Source organism: Synchiropus splendidus, chromosome 14 (assembly GCF_027744825.2).
Source record: "Synchiropus splendidus isolate RoL2022-P1 chromosome 14, RoL_Sspl_1.0, whole genome shotgun sequence".
NCBI classification, from domain to species: Eukaryota; Metazoa; Chordata; class Actinopteri; order Syngnathiformes; family Callionymidae; genus Synchiropus; species Synchiropus splendidus.
In genome coordinates this window covers 17,486,541-17,507,334 of record NC_071347.1, presented here as the reverse complement: position 1 = coordinate 17,507,334, position 20,794 = coordinate 17,486,541, and the positions used below count along the sequence as shown (strand labels likewise).

Sequence of the window (20,794 nt, the reverse complement as noted above, 5' to 3'; positions counted from 1 at the left end):
ATTTAATTTCACATCTTAGCCAATGTATGTCAGTCGATTAGAAAAATAATCTAATTACAGGATTTTGTAATTAATCAATCAAATTAATCACATTTTTATGTCATATCTGCTAAAGGTCTCATGATAAAGAATTTGAGTTCTAGGATATAAAAAAATTGTAGTGCATGACTAATCAGTTGAATACAGTAAGAAGAGAAGATTTGAAATCCAAATTTTTATTGGTGAACTGTGCTTCATAAGTGAAATCCAAAAGTAAAGGTCAAGCACATCCGCGCAAACCGGTTAGGCCAGGTGCATTATTCAAAAATGCAAAACAAATACAAGAATACAGTGAAATACATAAAATAAAGCTGTCATCAAAAATGTAATACAAATACAGCGATTCAGTTAAATAAATAAAATAAATAGTAAAATAATATAATTGCTCAATATAGCAATTCAAAAATGAATAATAGAAGTATAAGACGCCTCTAAATGAGGCAAAATGAAGATCCGTTGATACTCATAATTAATTGAGTTACATTTTTTAATGCATTAATTTGCGGCGTAATTAATTAATCGAATTAACGCGTTAAAATGACAGCACTAAAAAATGTATTTTTTGGTTATTTGTCAGATGTATGCTCCCTCTGAGTGCTTTTCTATTTTTTTTTTTTTTTTTACGGTTTCAACCATGTCAAGTAGGTCGTACTTCGAAAACCCCATGTCCCCATCATCTAAAGTTTGAAGTCCAAAGTGTGTCTAAAGCGGAAATAGCCTTCCATTGTTTGTAGTTTCACTCTCACATTCAATATAACGATTCTTATTATAAAATAAGTGGTCATCAGGTAAGTGAGCATTTATCGTTGCCTGGTAACATGTTGACCGCTGGCCACACTGCATTCGAATGTTGGACAGTTAAAGCCTTTTCCATGAAACGCACTGAACGCATGTGATTGTACATAAGAGATAATATAAAATAGAACAAGTACTACACTATTATATGCCATGTTTTTGTTTGCATCTCAGTTATATACACAAACGCATTGGTTAGATTTTATAAATGTAACCAATGTAACCAGATAGTTCATTTTAACTTAAAAATGAACTATCTTGTTACACCGGAATAGGTTTCGTCGGCCACTTTGAGCTGGAGCACTAAACCAGAAGTCGATTGTTGACATTAGCGGGGCAACTTGTTTCGTCTCGACAATGAAGCGCCTGTCCCGTTTTAGATCATCGAGTAGTCACGGTGCTGCTTTCGTTTAGCAGTTTTCCTTTTTTTCTGTAATAGCTGCGAAGGTATCTGGTGGTCAGCCGAAGCGGGCTAAAACATTAGCTGACGAAACAGCAACAGCATGGGTGACGGTAGTGTCGCTGCAAAGCTCGGTAACATGAAGGCGGTGCTCGGTATAGTAGCTGGCGCTGGAGCCTCCTACGGAATATACAAGCTCTTGAGTGGAGGACGTTTTAAGAAAAGTAAGAAAGATGTGACCAGTGCTGAACTTAGCAGCCAGTCAAGCGATGCAACCGTTCAGCCAGGCAGCCTGATGGCCAAAGTATCCGGATTGGATGTAGTTTGTCGTCGACCTGTTGCCAAGGAGAACGTTGATGTTGAATCAGGTGAAGCCATAACTCTCAGCGACTTTCTGCTAGATCAGCCAAGTTTACTACGGAGCACAGAGCCAGGAGTTTCCCCCAATTTGTTATAAACTGCAAGTGTGAGCCCAGACCAGTTGTCAAATCTTTTTTCCCCCTGGTTTTTGTTTTGCAGTCGTCATACTTACACCATGTTTGTTGATCCCCAGGTCAAGTTATCCATCAAGCGACTGGAAACCTGGAACCACAGCACCTGAAAATGTTACTTGCGTGTCTGCAGACAAGCAGCAGTGCACAGCAGAGATGTCAAATTCTCTTGACGTTAGGGAATGCTGCTGCTTTCACTGTAAATCAGGTACGTTTGTACACGAATGTGTTTTACATTAACCACCTCTTTCAAATGTATCCATAAACCAACAGAATTTCAGATTTCAAACCCTTGAGTTTTTTGATAACCAGATCTTTTTAACTCTTGACTCCACAGAATCTAATTCGAGATTTTGAAGGCATCCCCATTATAGCCAGTTTCCTGTCTGACCCTGCTGCGGAGGTTCGAGTGCAGTGTTTAAACGCACTAAATAATTTATGCATGAACATCCCGAACCAGGAGTGCATTAAGGTGCGCATATATCCCACATGTATTGTTGTAGTTCCTATTTCACCTCACTTTGCAGTGTCACTTTACTTTGCAGATCTATGTGTCACAAGTGCTTGAGTTGATCGAAACCTCGCCTGTGAATTCGGATCTTCAGCTCAGTGCTCTGAGACTTCTGACAAACCTAGCGGTCACTGTTGACCACCAGCATCTGCTGAAAGAATCAATAACGCTTCTGCTCTCTCTGCTTGTTGTGAGCAATGAGACATTACAGGTGATTCCTCTTAAAGCTTCTTAAGTAGTCTACTTTGTCGAGGAGTATCATAAGCCTGCTTGTCTTTCAGATCCAGTCTTTGAGACTGTTGGTGAATTTGTCCTCAAATCCAGACATGATGGATGACATTGTTCAGGCCCAGGTAAGATCATTTCCTCTCAAATTAACACCTTGAAAAAGTTTTTCAAGGTGTTAATTTACATTCACAGTTGGGGAAACAGGTGATTACTTCACTAAATGAAGTAATCTGCCTATTAAAGTTGATAGTCACTGCTTCATAAACCAAATGGTGAGGCTGGCACCCCTCAGAACTGGCTGACGTGGCTAGGAAGAGGGAATTGTGAGTGGTGACAATAAAGCTTTAAATGACCTAGTGTTTTAAATGGCACATACTGTAATTTGCGGACTATAAGCCTCTACTTTTTTCAGCATTTCAACAGCACGGCTAATATATGGATTTTTACAGGCTGAAATCAGATTAAATCAGAGGCTTTTTATTTACCCTTAAAGTACTCAAAATGCTCTGTCTGGAATCAAGAAGCAGCCACTGAGACTCACTGTGGTGTCAGGACTTTGGGCCCGTGGGCGATAACAGCACATTTTGGGCGCTTTAATGTGCTTTGTCTTGAGACAATGTGCGTTTGGCCCAAAAGCCCGAGATGATGATGCCAAAAACTACGTGTACAACGCGACTCCACACAAATATAATAAATGCCGGCCAGTAAAGGGTCTGATCGCTGCCTGGGAGGACAACAGCGTTTAAAAACAACTTTGTAAACTCCCTGAACACTGAGGTGTGCAGCAGGGAGCTGCAGGAGACCGGTGCTGTGGAGGAGCGCAGCGCAGCGGTCCGGGACTGGAAGATCACCAGACTATTCATTGATAATCTCTTATGTCTGGATCTGTACTTAAAACCTTCTTGATCGTCAGTAATGTTTCTCACTGTGTTCAACTTATTGTGAGAGCAGCGTGAATCAATCAAGACGCTGCGTATACGCAGCTTGTTTCCACTATATCCTCACTCTCGATGCTGGACCCCATTTTCAAAACTAATTTTGAAAAGTGTTTTTAAACCAGGTGAACCACAGACCTGCAGCTTATAGACCGGTGCGGCTTATGTATGAACAAGATCAATTTTCCTTCTTAGATTTAGTAGGTGCAGCTCACACTCCAGTGCGCTCTATAGTCCAGAAATTACGGTATTCATTTTCTTCTCACGGCAGTCACTGACTGAGCTGTGGAAAGATCTGTGACAACAATGTTAGTAATGTTACCTTTCCCTTTTTCCTGCACTAGGCCCCAGCCTCTGTTTTGCTGTTGTTTGACTTGAACACTGCGCCTGCTGTGCTTTCGAGGCTCCTGTCATTTGTTGGGAACCTGAAAGCCTGGACCCCTTCTGCCCAGGTGGCTGAGGAGCTGAGGCAGAAGCAGGATTCTGTCTTTCGTGTCATGTTGGACGACTCCTCGGAGCTTCATAGCAGACTAATCAAGTTGCTTTCGCATCCCGATAAAGACATTCAGAATCAGGTGGCTCGAATCTTGACGTAGAGTTTTTGCTTTCATTCAGTTTGCCAAATTCTAGTTCTCAGAAATGTTAACTCATCAGGTTCCCAGTTTACATATATTCATATACATGTCCACACTCATAAAATATCTCAATTTACCTGCTCATCTATCCATAAATATATATATATATAATCCAACACACTTTTTCTGCTGAAATAAAGTTTCATTATATCATTAGGAATATGGATGTAGATTCCATAAAAGGTTTACACAAAGACATAAGCCAATGCCACTGCCAACTATTTTAAATAAACACTGTATTGTACTTTAGTAGGTTTTTTGTTTCATAAAATCTCAAATGCATCATCAGGATATTGGATATTTTTTTCAGAAATGATTTCATTTTGTATATTACAGTGACTGAATAGTGGTTGAAAGTGTTCAGGTTTGCTGCTGCACACCTTAGCATGCCTTAAAATGAACGTTGAAAGTGTTTTTCTGCTGAGAAATTCTGACACAGCTGATATATACATTTTTGTATTTATTATATTTTTATTTTTTAAAGACTTGACTGCATGATAGACAATCCCGGTTGTGCAGTGATTCCATGCTCAAGAGTTTGTTCAGGATTCTTAACACCTGCAGACCCTCCAAGGAGACTTTGAAGGGAGTTCCAAACTAAAATGTTTATAAAAGTAGAGACTACTCATGGGAATCTGATGAACTTTTTTCTTTTGTCATAATGTGATGCTTTAATTTGCACTGACCGAAAGTGAAACTTTTACCTGCAGGACTGGTGCCGTGTTCTCCTGCTGACTGCTGCAAGCTATTTCAAAAATGGGGTTGAATGTTAGCAATCTCCCACCTGTAATTTGCATGATCAGTTATGGCGTTTATGATTTTGTTTTAAGCTTCTTTTACTGAACAAGAATTGATGCACATGATCATTGTTGGACCCAGATGTTGTTAAAGCCAAATCGTATAATTCCTCAGGCAGTAAGGTTTACCGGAAAAGTACCATTTCGGATTGTACAATACTGACTGATGAGTGTGTTACCAATGTTGAAATAAATTACTTCCATATATGACTATGGTTTCTCACTTTAGTTTACCACTTAAACATCAACTGTGAGACACATTAGATGTGTCTAAAACAGAAGATAAGAACAGTATCCTTCAAGATGAATTTCCCCACTGTGGGACTGAAAAAGCTTATCTAATGTGAAGACAATGAATTAAACTGTGCCAAATTTCCTAAGTTTTATTTAGGATACTTAATATCCCAGTGCTCTTATATATATTTTTAAAATCAACACAGCTTAATTGAGCCTGTTATGCTACGCCTGGATCGATTTCACTTCATTGGGCCAAAGCTTATTACATTTTTTAACTTTCTGATTATATAGTTTAATTTTATTTTACTTCCCACAAGTGCCATTTTTAGAGGCACTGATCCTCATCTTTGAATGCCAATTGATGTGAAAAAAAGAGTATATATATATATATATATATATATATATATATATATATATATATATATATATATATATATATATATATATATATATAGGGAAGCATATTTGCGTATTTACCCTTTTGTTGTTTTGACGTAGATGGTGATGATTTACTCTGACAACACCCTTGAAAACGAATCTGTTCTTCTATTGGTGATGGTGCGTTCATGCCTTTGTCTCCCTCCTCCTCCTCCCACCGCCAGCGAACGCGATGACCATAGTCGTGTCATCCGGTGCTTCATCACCGCCTGTGGGATCAGCGAGTGCACCACCGAGCGCCGCGTAGGATCCGAACAGGACGAGAAAGCTCGTCGTTCCTGAGTAATCCTCACTCGATATGCTTCCCCAGCGCCCCGAGTAAGAAGCCCGCGCAGCTCTCTTGACCGCAAACGCGTCGACGATGAACGGAACCGCGGCCACGGGCTCGGCTTCCTGCCGCTTCGCCCACTATTTCGTGGTGTGTGGAGTGGACACAGAGACGGGCCTGGAGCTGGATCCTGGAGCAGGTAGGCGACTGATAATTCCCGCTGTCTTTAGTGATTGTCAACAAACCGCCAGCCTGCGGTGTAACGGAGAACGCCATCAAAAGTCAAATTAGCATGTTAGCTGCCTTCCATTTTAAGATTTCTCTGTTGTTGACATGGCATAGCATGACGCTTATAAATATTACAACAGTCCAAAAATCGCTAGATTAACATTGACATTTAAGATTTTTTTTCTCAAAGGTTATTGCTGCATATATAAAACTTTAGAATTCTGTGATTAAATGATTTGATTTGTATTTTTGAATTGTTAATTTTTTTTAATTATCTATATACCCTCACAATATTACAGTGTCTGAAATTGTTTAACATAAAAGGCCAAGATCCACACTGTTATTCTTGAGTTTAGTGGAAGTCTTTGTCAATGTGAAATCACATCTTCTGACTGCTTTGAAATGGAAAATCATCCATCCTTTTCGTCATTAAAGGCCGGAGGCAGCCGAGGTGACGATCATGCTGTTGTGTTGGTGGATGTGGTGGTTGCTACGGTAATGGAGCCTTAGTGATGCTGCAAGGCTGTTTACTTCTGCATCCCTTTCATTTACTGAAAACATATATTTTTTTAAAATTCCACTTCCAGTTGTAGTCGCGCCCTTGCTGTGTGTCTGAGACAGTTGTGTTAAAGGTAGCACGGGACCTGAGGGAGAAGCAGTGGCTCCCTTCAAACAATGGTGCCTTAACTGACTGGGAAATGGATTTATGCGCTGCTCGGCGTCACATGCCGAAGCGATGGACATTATCCTGCTGCGTTACAAGCGCTGGATTACTAAGTGACCAGGGTGGACTTTAATAGCCGGCTCCCTGCAGAGTGCCACCGCTGCTGGGTTGTGTTTCTACCAATCTGCTTATGTAACAGCAGGTCATCTTATAGCTGCTGCAGCGGCCAGCTCTGCTCCTTTCAAGGGATTTTTCCCATTTGTCTTCTCCCTCAAGATACAGTCAAGCTGTTTCATGATCTATTTGTGTTTTTTTTTTGGTGCTGGATTTAGTTTCTCTGTTGATGCCCGTGCAATTAGTGAATACCAACGGAGACACAATCTGCTCTTGTTGGCCTCTCAATGGACGCCACTGTGTGTCCTGCAGCCTGATTAATTTCTCATGACGTTGTCTGTTGGAAAGCAGAAAGGCCGAGGCTTCAGGACAGATGATGGTCACGGGGGGATGACATCAGCCAAGGCTGAAGAGACTGTGTTGACATGCGCAGCGATCACTGTTGTTTTTCCCCCCCTCCACTAATGGACAACTCTAAGTGGCCTGTTATTTTATGCCCTTAACATCATTTCAGAAAGAGCAATCCTAAATCCTTATTGTTGGCGAAGGTTCATTTTTTCTAGTTTTATTCGGCTAAAGTTCAGCCGTGTCCAAAGGCTTGTCAAGAGGTTTACACACAGTTATACGCGGTACAACGCATGGTGAAATTCTTTGTGTCCCTGCAGCCAATAGAAAAGAAGTGTGCATTACAAGATGCACACTATAGTAATAATAATTAACTAAAAAACAACAGTATAAAAACAACAGTGCAAAGTAAATATTATAGTGCATAAGTAACTAATTTAACGTGTGTGTGTCAAGGTTTAGAGGACGTGGGTTTTTGATACACTGGTGCTGAAAATAACTGGATCTTCATGAATCCCACTAGCAGGTGGACCTGGGAATAACTGATTCTTTTTGTTGACGTGAATCATCTTCTGCTCTTCTGTGCCGCCATAATTAAAAGCGTGTGAACCGTGGAAGAATAGCATCACTCAAGTTGATAATTGCTGCGGTTTTAATCCGGCTCCCTCTGTCCTCATCTACTCGTGATGACTTGACGGACGAGCGCCTAAATTGCTGGTCCCTCAGCCGTGGTGAAGTGCTCCTGTTTTATGGATGGTGGATCATTGAGGAGGAGCACATCAGGCACGACTGCGATGATCGTTTTTTTGTTTTGCCAACACTTCTTTTACCTCCTGATCCTCCGGAAGAGCATTAGGGCCAGTGAAGAAAAAAAAATTGGCACAATTCTGACTTGAATCTCAGAATTCTGACTTTAAAGTTCTCCACAAGTTCTGAGATTCAAGTCAGAATTCTCACTTTTAAGTTAGAGTGACTTTATTCTCAGAATTAACTGAGAAGAACTAATCCTCTTTTGTATGATCCTGATAACTAGAAACTTTTTGACTTTTTAAATTATGACCTGTGAAACACAAGGGATGTTTACAGAAGAGGAAATACACAGCAGCTTGTATCCAACCTAAATTTATGCCTTGAAAAATACTGCATATCTTTCGCTCTGCAGAAATGGCCTCCATAGCAACTGGGAATCCTCATCAACCCTTCAGCTCTTCATCCGAACCGTTTCCCCCCCTCAAGTCTTCTTGCTATTTTAGTCCTCTCTTTTTGAGTCTCTCACCAACATCTTCACACGTCTGCAGCTCTCCGTTGTTTGCTCTCTAGGCATCGCACTGTTTGCCTTAGGTGTCGGTATCTTTCGTTGCTGCACCTGCTGTGTTTGTGCTGTGGGACTTTGCAGGGGAGGACGATAATAAATAAACGCTCTTGACTTGTATCCGATTCTGTCGGTCGATTAATTGCGCATTAAATCCCGAGCATGGTTTTGACCACCACTCTTCACACTGTAGCGGGACGCTGAGGCAGCACTCTGAGGCTGGCAGAGCTGGTTGCCAGGATGTAAAATCCTACATATATCAGCTTTTAATCATGTATGAGTGTTTTAGTTTGCATCAATAAGTCATGCATAGATTTGATTTCTTGAGCGCGTATTCCACCAAATGAAACATTGGTTTGAGAGGAAGTCTGACTTGTATTTATACACTGCAGCGTCCAGGATGTTTTACTGCCTGTCCAGCAGAGCTCTGGTTACATAACATTTTGGGGTGATTTCTGCTGCAGCGTGGCGACAGCACGCGTGCCAGACAAGGTCAATGACTGACTATGCTTCGTCATGAATCCCAGCAACTGCCTGTGTCATTTTGTGACACCTCATGTTTCTCCAGTGTTTCCTCAGCACTAACATCGCTGCGCTCTTCTCTGTGTGACGCAGGTGAGGGGTTTGAACAGAGCCCCATCCGACGGTCCTTCAAGTCGAGCGTTTTGGTGCATTACCCTGAAAACACCGAGAGAAACCCGTTCAATAAAGATGCTGTCAATATGGTAAGATTGGATTTCTGATGATGTACTGTTATAGAGCGCTATTCCACCAAAGATATCTTTATTTTGAAGGTGCAATAGTGTTTCATACCTGTATAAGAAACTTTTTATGACACAGAATCAAGGTGCATAACACAAACTTCCATCACATGTTTTTATTTGATATCCTCAGCTCTGCATGCCGAGGGGCCTCTCCTTCCGCACTCAAGCTGACAGTCTGGACTCAAAGTTTCACTCCTTCACTGTTGGATTTGACGACGGAAGCCGCTCGTACGGCTTTGTCCACACCTACTACGAGGAGGTGACCAGTCCTCAGATCATCACAGCCATGCGGACTCTCTGCCAGATGCACCATGTGGAACATCACTCCTCCTCTGCCTCCTCCTCCTCGCCGTCCTCCTCCTCCTCTGCTTCTTCGGCCTCCTCACCCTCGACCTCCAGCATGGACTCGCTTGCGAGCAGCCTGGACGAGTCGGATGCTGAGTCTGTGGGTTCCGCCTGCCTGGGGTGTGCAAGCACCTTTGACCCCACGCATGACACGCTCTTCGTGTCCAAAGCCCTCTGTCTCCTCACTCCCCTGCCGTTTCTTCAAGCTGCTCGGGAGTTTTTGTCTCAGCTCCATCAGGCTGTGACGTCGCAGTCTGCCCCACCCCTTCCTCTGGAGAGCTACATCCACAACATCCTGTACGAGGTGCCCTTGCCTCCACCTGGACGGTCATTGAGGTTTCATGGTGTTCAGGGACCTATTTTGTGCCAGCGACCTGGACCAGGGGAGCTCCCGCTTGGGGAGTTCCCTCTTGGAGAAGCCTTCTCTCTGCTCGGTGTGGACAATATGGTCCAGCTACTCACCTGTGCTCTTCTGGAGACACAGATCCTGCTCTGCTCTCATGGTGAGTGCTCTTCTGTTCAAACTGAATTTCATTTTACTGCAGACGTTTACACTGAAATGAATATCACTCACACAGACTACCAGCGTTTGATGACTGTGGCAGAGGGGGTCACCACCCTGCTGTTCCCTTTTCAATGGCAACACATCTACCTACCGATCATCTCTGCCCCTCTTCACCACCTCCTGGAAGCCCCCGTGCCATTTTTTATAGGTATTCAGCGCAGAGACGGCTCTCAGAGGTCTGCTCTGCATTTACCACATGAGGTAGGAGTCCATAAAACTAGTCCTAATATTATTATAAATGCGGGGCGACCCCAAACTGTGATTAATTCAAAGATCCTTTGTCTCACTCCTGGGTTTTACATGCATGATTTTCCCTCCTCCCGCCTGTCATACCGCGTCACTGCATTACCCCAGATCGGCTCCTCTCTCAAATTTAATCCCATATTCAGGATCATTTTATTCTGCTTGAATGTCTCTGAGGCTTCTTTGAAGCATCCCTGCCCCAGAAAGATGAAAGTAGCTTCGTGGTTATTTAACAGGGAGTATAATAGGACTAGATTATTAACTAATGCAAATGAGGAATGCCTTATTCTTTTTGAAGATGCTGTGGAATTTTCCAAATGAGTTGTCTTGACAGAATGTTTTTTTTTCTTTTTTTCAAGTCTCTCTAAGTACAACAGGTTTTCAAAGTGGTATTTTTTAAGTTACCACGTCACTATTTTACTTTCTAGTCTACATTTCTAAAAATAACATTGTCTGTCTCAACTTATTTTTCATTGCTATGTTGCTTCTAAATATAATTGTTTTTCTTTTATGACTCTATTGTAATTGTTAGAGGTGTGGTGAGCTCTCGTAGCACCATGTCTTGTGTTGTTAAATTCTGATTCTGGGAGCGCCAGGACCGGGACAAAGGAGAAGATCTCCTTTTGTGGCAGTGATTATGAATGTCTGATCTTTTGTTTGTAAACACCTTTAAAAAAAGCTGAAAGACAGATGGCTTGGAAGGACTGTTGTCATAATTCGGGCTCATATTTTGAGCTAGTATTGGAATTGGCTGGTATTGAATTCTGCAACTCATTATCTGGAATACAAACAGAAGTTTAGTAAATTGTTGTTTTCAGGGGTTCAACAGTTTGGACTTGCTGTGGGTGGGATTTCTTTTTATCATGTCGCAGGTCATGTTTAAGTTGCGAAGACTGAAAACAACTGACCTTTACAGCAAGATTCTACATCTGTCTCTGGAGCTCTGTTGCTTAAGCTTCTGCTCTGCATTTTAAAGGTTTCTTCTTGCTCGAATCCAAGTGAACGCAGAGTTGCGATGCAGGAAATTTCCATGTTGAAAGCTGAGCAGGCTGCAGAACCCTACTCTGTTCATCTCCAATAGTCCCCTGCGGATTCAAACTGACAGACTGGGGTCGCTGTTGAAGGTCGTGCTGCTGCTGCTGATACATTTGAGCAGCATTTGCTCAGCAGTTTTCCTGGGTTGCACTAATGCAATGATAAAACTGTGGCTGAATTTTCTACTTTTGCTGATAACAGTAATTCCTAAGATAATCCTGCGCATGCTGATTTCATCACAGGCTAATAGAAAGAAGGAGAATCTTTGTCTCAGATCTTAATTGGATGTTTCGGTAGTGCTGTGAGGATTTTAACAAACAAGATTTGGGATTTGATAAACCTATTATGTGACATGGAGTGGTGTTTTTCTCTCTGTTGAATCGGTTGCAGGCCAACCTGTGTCTTGTGGATATTGACAACCACTGTGTGGAGGCTCCGGAGGGTCTGCCAATGTTTCCAGACAAGACAGAGTTGATCCAAGAACTGAGCGAGATCCTGTTATGTTTTGGGATCCCTCCAACCGGAGGCGAGGTCACCAAGTCTGACATTGCACCACCTCCGCTAAACAGCCTGGTCCTGGAGGATTTGATGGAGGATCGAAGGAACGGGAACCTGGGCGGCGAGGAGTTGGCCGTGCTGGAGAGGCTGCAGGCTTTAGCTCGCAGGTGTGGCGGGAAGACGCCGGCTGGAGAGAAGACGTCGGGACACGTCCTGGAAGAGGAGGGCAACCTTCGGGCTGCCAAGTTGAACATCCAGCTGAGGGAGGTGTTTGCCGGTCGCTTTGCTGCCATGTTCGGCAGGTACGAGGACTTTGTGATTCACAGCGCTCTGGATTTAGACTCCTGGCTGAGCAACCGAGAAGGGACCTTCAACTTCGACAAGGTAATTGAAGCTTAAACATCAATAGTTTAGTTAGTAGCTAACCGTCTCATTTTTGACTGCTCCAGGGCTCCTTCCTGTCAGCGCAGCCGGCTGCCCACTTGCTCTTCTTGTCGCGGTTCCTGGAGACCTCCATGTTCTCTTCTTTTGTTGACGGGAAGGTGATCGCTCGCTGGGCCGACAGAGAGCCCATGCAGCAGCTTTTCGACAGCCGCCTGGAGAGAGAACGGCTGTACGAAGCGGAGGAGGATGATTCTGGCAGAAGCAACTACAAGAAATGCACCATGCTCTCTGAGTCAGGTGACTGTTTTAACGTTTGAAATGTATTTTCACCTGTGACCTCGACAGAGTATAAGATATAGGAAAATGAATTAGCTTTAGATACATTGTAGTGCTTGTAGTGTTTTGGGTGCTGCTCTAGAGGTTTTAATACACACAGCTCCTGAAATAAAATCGTGAAATACTAAACAAATTTAGCAAAGGACAATATCCTCCAAACCTTCCCACACATACAGGGAGAAGCAGCCCATAGGGTATAAAGCACTTTTTTATTAGAGACTAGCCTCTAAATGAAATTCCCTGGTTCTTCATCATTCTTTCTTTGGTTTGCTGGAGTTCATGTAAAATATTCAATTTGAACTCTCTCATCTTCGCCACCATTTAGCAAATTTCTTGCTCTTTTCTCTCGGTATTGGTCTCTCAGCAAGAAGGTTGTTGGTTTGAATCCAGCTTGAGACAACTTTTTTCGTGTCCATTTTTCTTAGGCTGCCCATAAACAAACCAGGGTCGTCTGTACTATTGAGCCAGTGAGTATCTAGATAGTGGGGGTTCCCCTCCCTCCCCCCATGTATGCAGGATGGACTTGAGCCATATGTGACAGAAGCTAGAAAATGAATGCATATTCTCACTCACTCTTTAAGAATGATCTTTCACCTAGTGCTAAGTGACCTTGGTTATACTGACCATTCAATTTTCTTGAACACACCATGCTCCCACTCCCTAAAATTAGACGTTCCAGCACACGTGTTGAGTGATGAACTGAGGCTGGTGCCACTGGGATTTTGCCAGCTTCTGTTGCCATCTGTCTGCATTCATGATGATTAAGTTGCTGAAACCGCTTTCCACTGTTTTCTCAGTAATATGCAAGAAATTATTGACACCTATGTTGCAATTTTTGTTCTGATTTGGATGAAAATCTTTTATCATTTCTAACTTCTTTAAATTGTAAATATGTGCTTGCTTGGAATATTCCACAGCAAAGCCCTCGGTTCAACCACAATTCAAGTGTGTGTACTGTGTATAAGAAGGCGGGCGGTTGAAAGGAATGTGGGTGTGATGCTTGGACGTCAAGGCCAGCTTCTGCTGCCATCTGTCCGTCTGTCTGGATTTAAATAGCGATTATGCTGCAGAACATTCTCACTCAATTTTAAATAATTTAAAGAGGATTTTCACGGGGGATATGTGTAGCAGACTGTCAACTGCCACTTTCATTGCCAACATTGCCGCAGTGTAATCCAGCCCATCATCAAAGCAGGAGGATGAGATTGAACGCGTCTCAATAGAAACTGTTCTGTGCATGGATCTTTTCTTGTCTCATTCCTTGGTTTTCTGCCGGTGTTGTGTTCACGTCTCGCATTCGCCTCTGCAGCTCAAGCCATCGAGCACAGACTGCTGAAGGCCGACCACACCGCCATCCATCCTCACCTGCTGGACATGAAGATCGGCCAAGGTCGTCACCAGCCGGGATACTTCCCGAAGCTGCAGGCTGACGTGCTCGTTCAAGGACAGAACACTAACAAGTGAGATGTTATGTGATGGAAGTGTTTCACATTGTCGCTCAGCTTTGCTCTTGTTTGTGTAGGAAAGAGAAATGTGTTTAATCCCTGTGAAAACTAGGGAAATGAACAGCATCATATCATCTCCCATCATATGTCAGTCCCCATCTTATCGCTGAGCTTCCCTTTAAATTCTACGTGAATTAGAGTTGCTGTTTATGCTGGGTTACTTCAGATATTTGGAGATGAACACAGCTAATCCCCTCCCACTGACCTGATTACAAACTCCTTCAAATGCTTGAAATAAAAGTGACTGTGATAACCAAACATGCTCTGACCAACTGACTCACTGCTCAGAATTTGTTGGAATCCGCTCAAGTGAACTGCATCTTCAGAGCTGAGTCACTTGTGGCCTGGATTTATTTTGGAGCCTCTACTTTCTGCTTTAGTTGTGTAAATATTCTGGTACATTTTTCATGCAAGATTTCGAAGTGATCGTGTGTTATTTTAACAGGAGGTCAAGCCGTGTCACAGCATCACGCAGAACTGATCCCAAAATGTTGATGTCAGCTGAGTCCACAGGAGCAGAGAGTGATCAGAGACAGGTAGAGTCAAAACATACAATTAAACACTCCACTTTATACTGACTCCCAAACTGGTCCATTAAACAGAAGCATGCACTGGCGAGGAAGAACCTCCGTCAGATGAAGCTGCTTGACCCGTCGCCTCAAGTGGTCGCGCAGACTCACCGGGACTTTGTTCATGGGCTGCTGAATGAGTGTCGCCTCAAGGTACGGGCGCCTGCTGCCACTGGTTTTCCTTAAAAAAATGCTTTGTCATTTCTTAACATCCTTGTGCTATGTAGACCAAAAGGATGCTGATGGAAAGGATGGGGAAGGAGAGTGTGGAACCAGGTCAGGGAGAAGCCAACATCACCGGCCTGCAGGAAAGCACACTCATCTACGGTCTGTGTGACCTACTGGAGAGAACCTGGGGCCATGGGCTGCAGCTGAAGCAGGTCAGACCTGCTCACATGACCCACTAACACACCTGAAACACAATATTCACAGCCATCAATCAACAGTCAAATACACACTGTATAGTGTCACACATCAGTGTTTTTCAACCTTTTTCTAGCCACGGCACCCTTGGCTCACCACCAAAGAAACCTTGGCCAAAGTGCACTTGTGCTTAAAGTCCTACAGAAAATCCCTATTCATTTGTGAAAAACTGTAGCTACTGACACTTTTGCCAGGCTATCTGCAGAAACAAATTGCAGAAAATGTATCTGTTTCAAATCCAGAAAGGGGTGGGCAATATATCATATACAATGGGTAAAATATATCATGATTTATTTATTTACTTTAAATAACTGTTTTGATTTTATCACTTCTCTTTTGCATGATTTTATTGTAGTTTTGAGTTTCCAGACAAATCCTTAGCATTCTTTGCCTGAACTTGCTTCATAACAACAATTGTTCTTTCTCTCTTCACATTTTGGAGCACATTTATTTTGTTGTGCATTTAGTTTTTCACAATTAAACCACAAAGGAAACTTTGACAGTCCATGAGTATCAACAAAGTTTTGAAGTGAGCTGTCACGTTAGCCGTTAGTTCTGTGGTGCAGACAGTTTTTGGTGATGTGGGTCCGACGAGGATCACTGCCTCCATGGTTCTGTGGTCAAATAAGAGGCGCATCAGCTTTAAAAACAGCTGGAAGTTCTTCACTGTGAGTGTGTGGGAAGAGGAGCGCCGCGCACCTCAGCAGCGCTGCTTTGACTGACGGACAGATCAGCGCATCAACACACTGGAGCTCTACAGTATAATGGATAGAAAGAATGTCATGATTTAATGTCATCATATCGCCCACCTCTATCTCTGGACAAATGAGGCACACCTGACAGTCTCCGACACCCCGGTTGAAAACCGCTGCAATACATGACTGTGTTTGTTCTGAACAGGGCAAGTCTGCACTCTGGTCGCATCTGCTTCACTACCAAGCCGCTCAGGTGAAGGTTGAGCTGCCACCTGAGTCTCCAGGTGAAAACACTTTCTGACCCCAATTGAATCTGATAACAGTTTAGAAAGTTCTGCTTTACTGATATTACTTTACTGCTATATGTGTTTAGGGCCTGAGCCAGGGACGCCAGATGAGGGCGCCTTCCTCCTCCGTGGATCTCTCATTAAAGATATGAGGTAGAGCGCTTCTAAATCCCACTAAGTTATTCAGTGTTAGTAAAGATTTTTTTCTTCATGTCAGGTTCATCCAGACCATGAGTGAGGGCCTGTCAGAGGTGGGACAGGCTCATGCCTGGATCTCACTGGCCCTGGAGAAGAAGATGCTTTCACAGCACCTCAAAGAGCTGCTCACAAACCAGGAACTGCTCAGGTCAGTGAGTCAAACTTTCTGCCAGGTCAGTCAAGCCAATGGAGTTGGAACAGTCCTCTGTGTCTCTGTCTCACAGGCAACTCTATAAACCCCATGCATTCCTGCTCTGCGAGGAAGAACGTGAGCAGTTTTTATTCCACCTGCTGTCGCTCAACACTGTGGACTACCTGTGTTTCACCAGAACCTTCTCCTCCATCAGTGAGTCATTGGTGCTCCAAATGATACTACAGTTCTTCAGTACTTTTATTCAGTCTGGAACATTTGTATTTTGTGTGTCTGAAGATATTTCAATCTCTGCTCAAACACTGAGAGGATTTCACTTGTCTCTGCAGGTATTCCCTACCGCATTGTGATAATACCCATGAAGAAGCTGAGCATAGCAATGGCAACAGTGAACCCTTGGGTGTGTGTGTCAGGAGACATGGGGGATTCGGGCGTTAAACACATCCCTAAAAATACACAGGAGATTTTCTTTCAGGTTGGTACACACACCTAGTTTATGAATCAAACCCGTCACAGTTGCTGCTTGGATTTTATTGATTTAAGCCGATTGAAACGTAAAATAGAGTGTGTTTTCTGCCTTTGTTGGGAAGCGCTATGACTTGTATTTCTGTTAACAATTACTATTCAACTTTTTGAAAAGTTGCACAGGAATAAGATGAATGCATCCCTGTTGTTTCATATACTTGAGTCGAGGGGGCAGCAGACTTAGCAAAAAGGCCAATATCCCACTCCACATGGACTGTAATGGGTCAACTGAGAAACATCATTTGTTCTGGGTTTGCCCCCCGGGCCACCTCACCTCACCTTACGAAAGAAATGTCCACGAGACTCATATTTGTATCTGCATCGGTGTTCCTGTCACTGCCCAAAGCTCTGGACTAGAGGTGAAGGAAGGTGAAGGAAAATCAAGGCAGAGCTCCATCATCTGCTGAAAAAGTCAGATGTGAAACATTTCGTAAAGTTCAAATATTGACGGCTCTAATCTACACGTTGCCTGATACCAGGTCATGAAGTGATTAACAGCTCACCTCTATTCTGTTCATTGTCTTCTTTCAGTGTACAAATCTTGGGCGGCTGAGTACCCTGCAGCTGGGGCAGGAAAACTCTGGGCTTCTGGCTAAATGTCTGATCGACTGTGTGATGGTCTACAATGAGATCACTGGACACACCTATAAGTAAGACTGTCGTCTCTATCTTTAAACTGTGCAGCTTTTAGATTCTTCCAGAAAACAGCTGAAGAGCAGTAGTCATGCTGTTTCCATTCTGGTGTTGCATCTCGCCACTAGCAGATGAGCCAAACTAGCTCTAGTCATGAACAGCGATTTAAACGTGGGCACCTTCCTGGCAGGTTCCCATGTGGACGTTGGCTCGGCAAAGGCGTGGGTGATGGCAGTTTGGAGCGAGTGCTAATCGGTCAGCTTGTTTCCCCTGGTGGGGAGGAGGATGCTGGAAGATGGACAGGAACGCCTCCAGAGTTGACCTCACCTTCTCAGAGTGTCCGCGCCGTGCTGGGCTCCCTTAGCAACCGGAGTCGTACGTACAGACAAAGAACACATTCTTCTGCACAATAGATAACCCACTTGTTGGGAGACCTTGTGGCAGAAACGGATCTAACCTGGTGTCACTTTTCCATGATGAATTCCTCACCCGTTTGTCTTCTGTCAGGTGTGTTGTCCGGGGAAGTCCATGAAGATATGAGGGAGGCGGCAAACAACCTTGTGAAGCACTTCCACAAACCTGAGCAGGAGGTAGACATTATGAAAAACATGGATATATTAGACGGTGACATACAGTATCTCTTGAGGGATGTGTGTGGTTTGGTTATGTCCTCACAAAAGTTTGCTGTCCCGCTTCTGCTGCCCGGGCCTCATTTACAGCTTCTCTGTCAACAGTCTCTTTCTCTTGATGGATCACTTTTCACGGAACAAAGCGGCTACACAAGCGCCACTGTTCAAACCCCTGCCCGGGGTTATCCTCGTCTTTATAATGCAACTAAAGGGACGGCATTTAGCAAACTGTCTTCCCATCTGTCCCCTCAGCGAGGCCAGTTTTAGGACAGTGTTTTGCAATACTTGAGACACAACTTAGTTCAAGGTGCCGGTGGTGGACAGTGAATGGACCATTGATGCGTGATGGATGAAGGGGTCTTGACTATTTAGAATGGCAATTGAAAAAGCAACATGATGAAATTCTGAACTGAGAAAGGAGGCCAGTCACAGTTATTTGTTAGCACCGTCCTGTTCATACCCGAGCTCACAAACACAACTCTTACTTTCTTCTGTTGATCTATGAACTTCACATTGTCAATTATTTTGTTGTAGGATGATTTACAAGCATAGTTTTTTTCTCCTCAGAGGGGAAACCTGACAGTCTTGTTATGTGGTGAAGGAGGTCTGGTCCTGTCTCTGGAGAAGTTCCTCCTCCATGGGTTGAAGCCCAACCGGCTGTTCCAAAGAAACGTGTTTGTCTGGGATTTTGTAGGTGAGTAAAACTGTTATATTGTCTTTGAAAGTTGTACAAATTGTACAGTTTCACTATAAACGGCCTCCTCAATTTATCCTGCAGAAAAGGCTGTGGTTTCCGTGGAAACGGCTGAACAAATTGGGGACCTACATGGAGCAGAACTTATGAAGAATCCTCCTTGCCAGTTGCTGTGTCATTACGTCAACTCCATCAATGCATGTCCCCGCAACATAGGGAAGGAGGGGAAGTTTCAGCTGTTTGTCTGCTTGGGAGTGAGGTACGTTTCTTAACCTTCAGAGTATGTTGTTGTGTTGTACATCACTGACCTCTCTTCCTCTCAGGGACCGCCTGCTCTCTCAATGGCTCCCCCTCCTGGCTGAGTGTTCTCTGACAGCACGGACGTACGAGGAGGGGGCTCTGCTGCGGGACCGTGCCGCAGTTCACTCCCTCTCACGCATCCTTCACACGCTCAACGAGTTCACCGTCACACTGGAGACTGCACTTGTTAAAGGCGTGGAACTCTGACCCAAATGGACTGCCACTGCGAGGTGTTGCCTCCTGAAAACAAGAGACACTGAGAAACGTGACTGGAGATGAGCAACGAACTGGAAGAAGTCACTGGAAGGCCATGGACGACTCCGGCTCCAATCATATTGCCTTGTTCTCGGATGGAAACGGACTTCAGGAACTGATCTGATTCGAGTGTTTACACTGTGAAACTCTGCTTGGTTGCAGATAGGAAGTCATTATTGCACATCTGCATCCGATACTTTGGCTTCTGATATCAGTTACCGTACCTGACTCTTACAGTACAACCTCCTGTTTTATTGCTCGCACTTCAATTTTAATCTAGTCACATGCATGGCCAAATGTTTTGCAGCTCTCCTCTGAATTTATTCAACTGTATGTATCCAATGGTTGATATAAAATGTAGTGTTCTCTATCATAAGTTAATATGGATCTCTTAAGCTGTGTAACATTTGGATAGACTCCCTCCTGTCTCATTCACCTTTCATTTGCACTGAAGTGTGTTGGTGATTCAAGAAACCAAAATAGTACCCAATTGTGTCATGTTAACTAGTGGGAACCATTGTACATATTTCTGCTTCATAGTTCAAACATAGGTGGTGTTATGAATTTGTGGCATTATCTTCTGTTAAAAAAAAAAAAGTACCTTGTTTTCGTCGAGAATGGACTCGACTATATTTAAGATTCTGCGCTGTTCCTCTCTGAAATATTCATATGCAACATAGACTGCGTGATGTTTTTTTTTTCATGGTTGAATTAAGATTTTTGCTGTCCTGCACTGTCCTACAAGCACTACAAAATCACCACCACGACCAAGTTAACTAACAGTTAGAGAAGGCAATAACGAACTGTTATTTATGGTATGTGCTGTCAAAGATTAAAATTATTATTTAAATCATTAACATGTGTGAATCTGGTTATTTTTGATAGATGTAATTGCACGTCTGCTCTCATTCTGTGAAACCAGATAGTGACGGAAACAAACTGGAGACCGAGGAGTCTACAGTGATCTGATACTTTGATCTAAAATGCCATTAATGCGAGTGAAGTACTAAATGTGGAGACGTTTAAATGAGCGTGTTGGAGGCTTCTGGCTGTTGCTCTTTGTGATCGTGTTAGTCTTAACTAATCGTGTCCCCCCCTCTGTCACGCAAGTGAAGTCAACAAAGCCCATGTCCCCTCTAGACGTCGAGCCCCCTAAAAAGCTCCAGACGGGCCATCTGGCGATCAGTAGTAAAAGAGGAGGCCACGCCCCTCTGCTTACATTCTCCAATGTGCCATAGCAACCGCGGCCGAGCCCCCTGTTCCCGCGCAGCCTTCCCCTCCTTATATGGCCAGTGGAGCGCAGACGCACGGTGACGTCAGACG

The 20,794-nt window shown here is 43.5% G+C and overlaps 2 protein-coding genes across 2 annotated transcripts; both read left to right on the top strand.

Moving 5' to 3' along the window:
• The first annotated feature begins 1,142 nt into the window (after window positions 1-1,142).
• Window positions 1,143-5,020, top strand: armc10 (armadillo repeat containing 10). Its single transcript, XM_053885101.1, has 6 exons — window positions 1,143-1,602; window positions 1,788-1,933; window positions 2,063-2,197; window positions 2,271-2,447; window positions 2,518-2,589; window positions 3,744-5,020. Exons 1-6 carry the CDS (start codon window positions 1,338-1,340, stop codon window positions 3,993-3,995), a joined length of 1,047 nt encoding a protein of 348 aa, XP_053741076.1. The 5' UTR covers window positions 1,143-1,337; the 3' UTR covers window positions 3,996-5,020.
• Window positions 5,021-5,667: 647 nt separating this feature from the next.
• On the top strand, window positions 5,668-20,328 carry LOC128770524 (DENN domain-containing protein 5B-like). The gene is made up of 21 exons (XM_053885088.1): window positions 5,668-5,973; window positions 9,053-9,162; window positions 9,332-10,049; window positions 10,125-10,312; window positions 11,780-12,271; window positions 12,337-12,568; window positions 13,917-14,067; window positions 14,558-14,648; window positions 14,715-14,834; window positions 14,909-15,061; window positions 16,005-16,083; window positions 16,173-16,239; window positions 16,304-16,432; window positions 16,509-16,630; window positions 16,765-16,910; window positions 17,492-17,610; window positions 17,784-17,968; window positions 18,101-18,183; window positions 18,790-18,916; window positions 19,001-19,175; window positions 19,240-20,328. The coding sequence occupies exons 1-21, from the start codon at window positions 5,868-5,870 to the stop codon at window positions 19,421-19,423; spliced, it is 3,777 nt and encodes a 1,258-aa protein (XP_053741063.1). The 5' UTR covers window positions 5,668-5,867; the 3' UTR covers window positions 19,424-20,328.
• The last annotated feature ends 466 nt before the right edge of the window (window positions 20,329-20,794 follow it).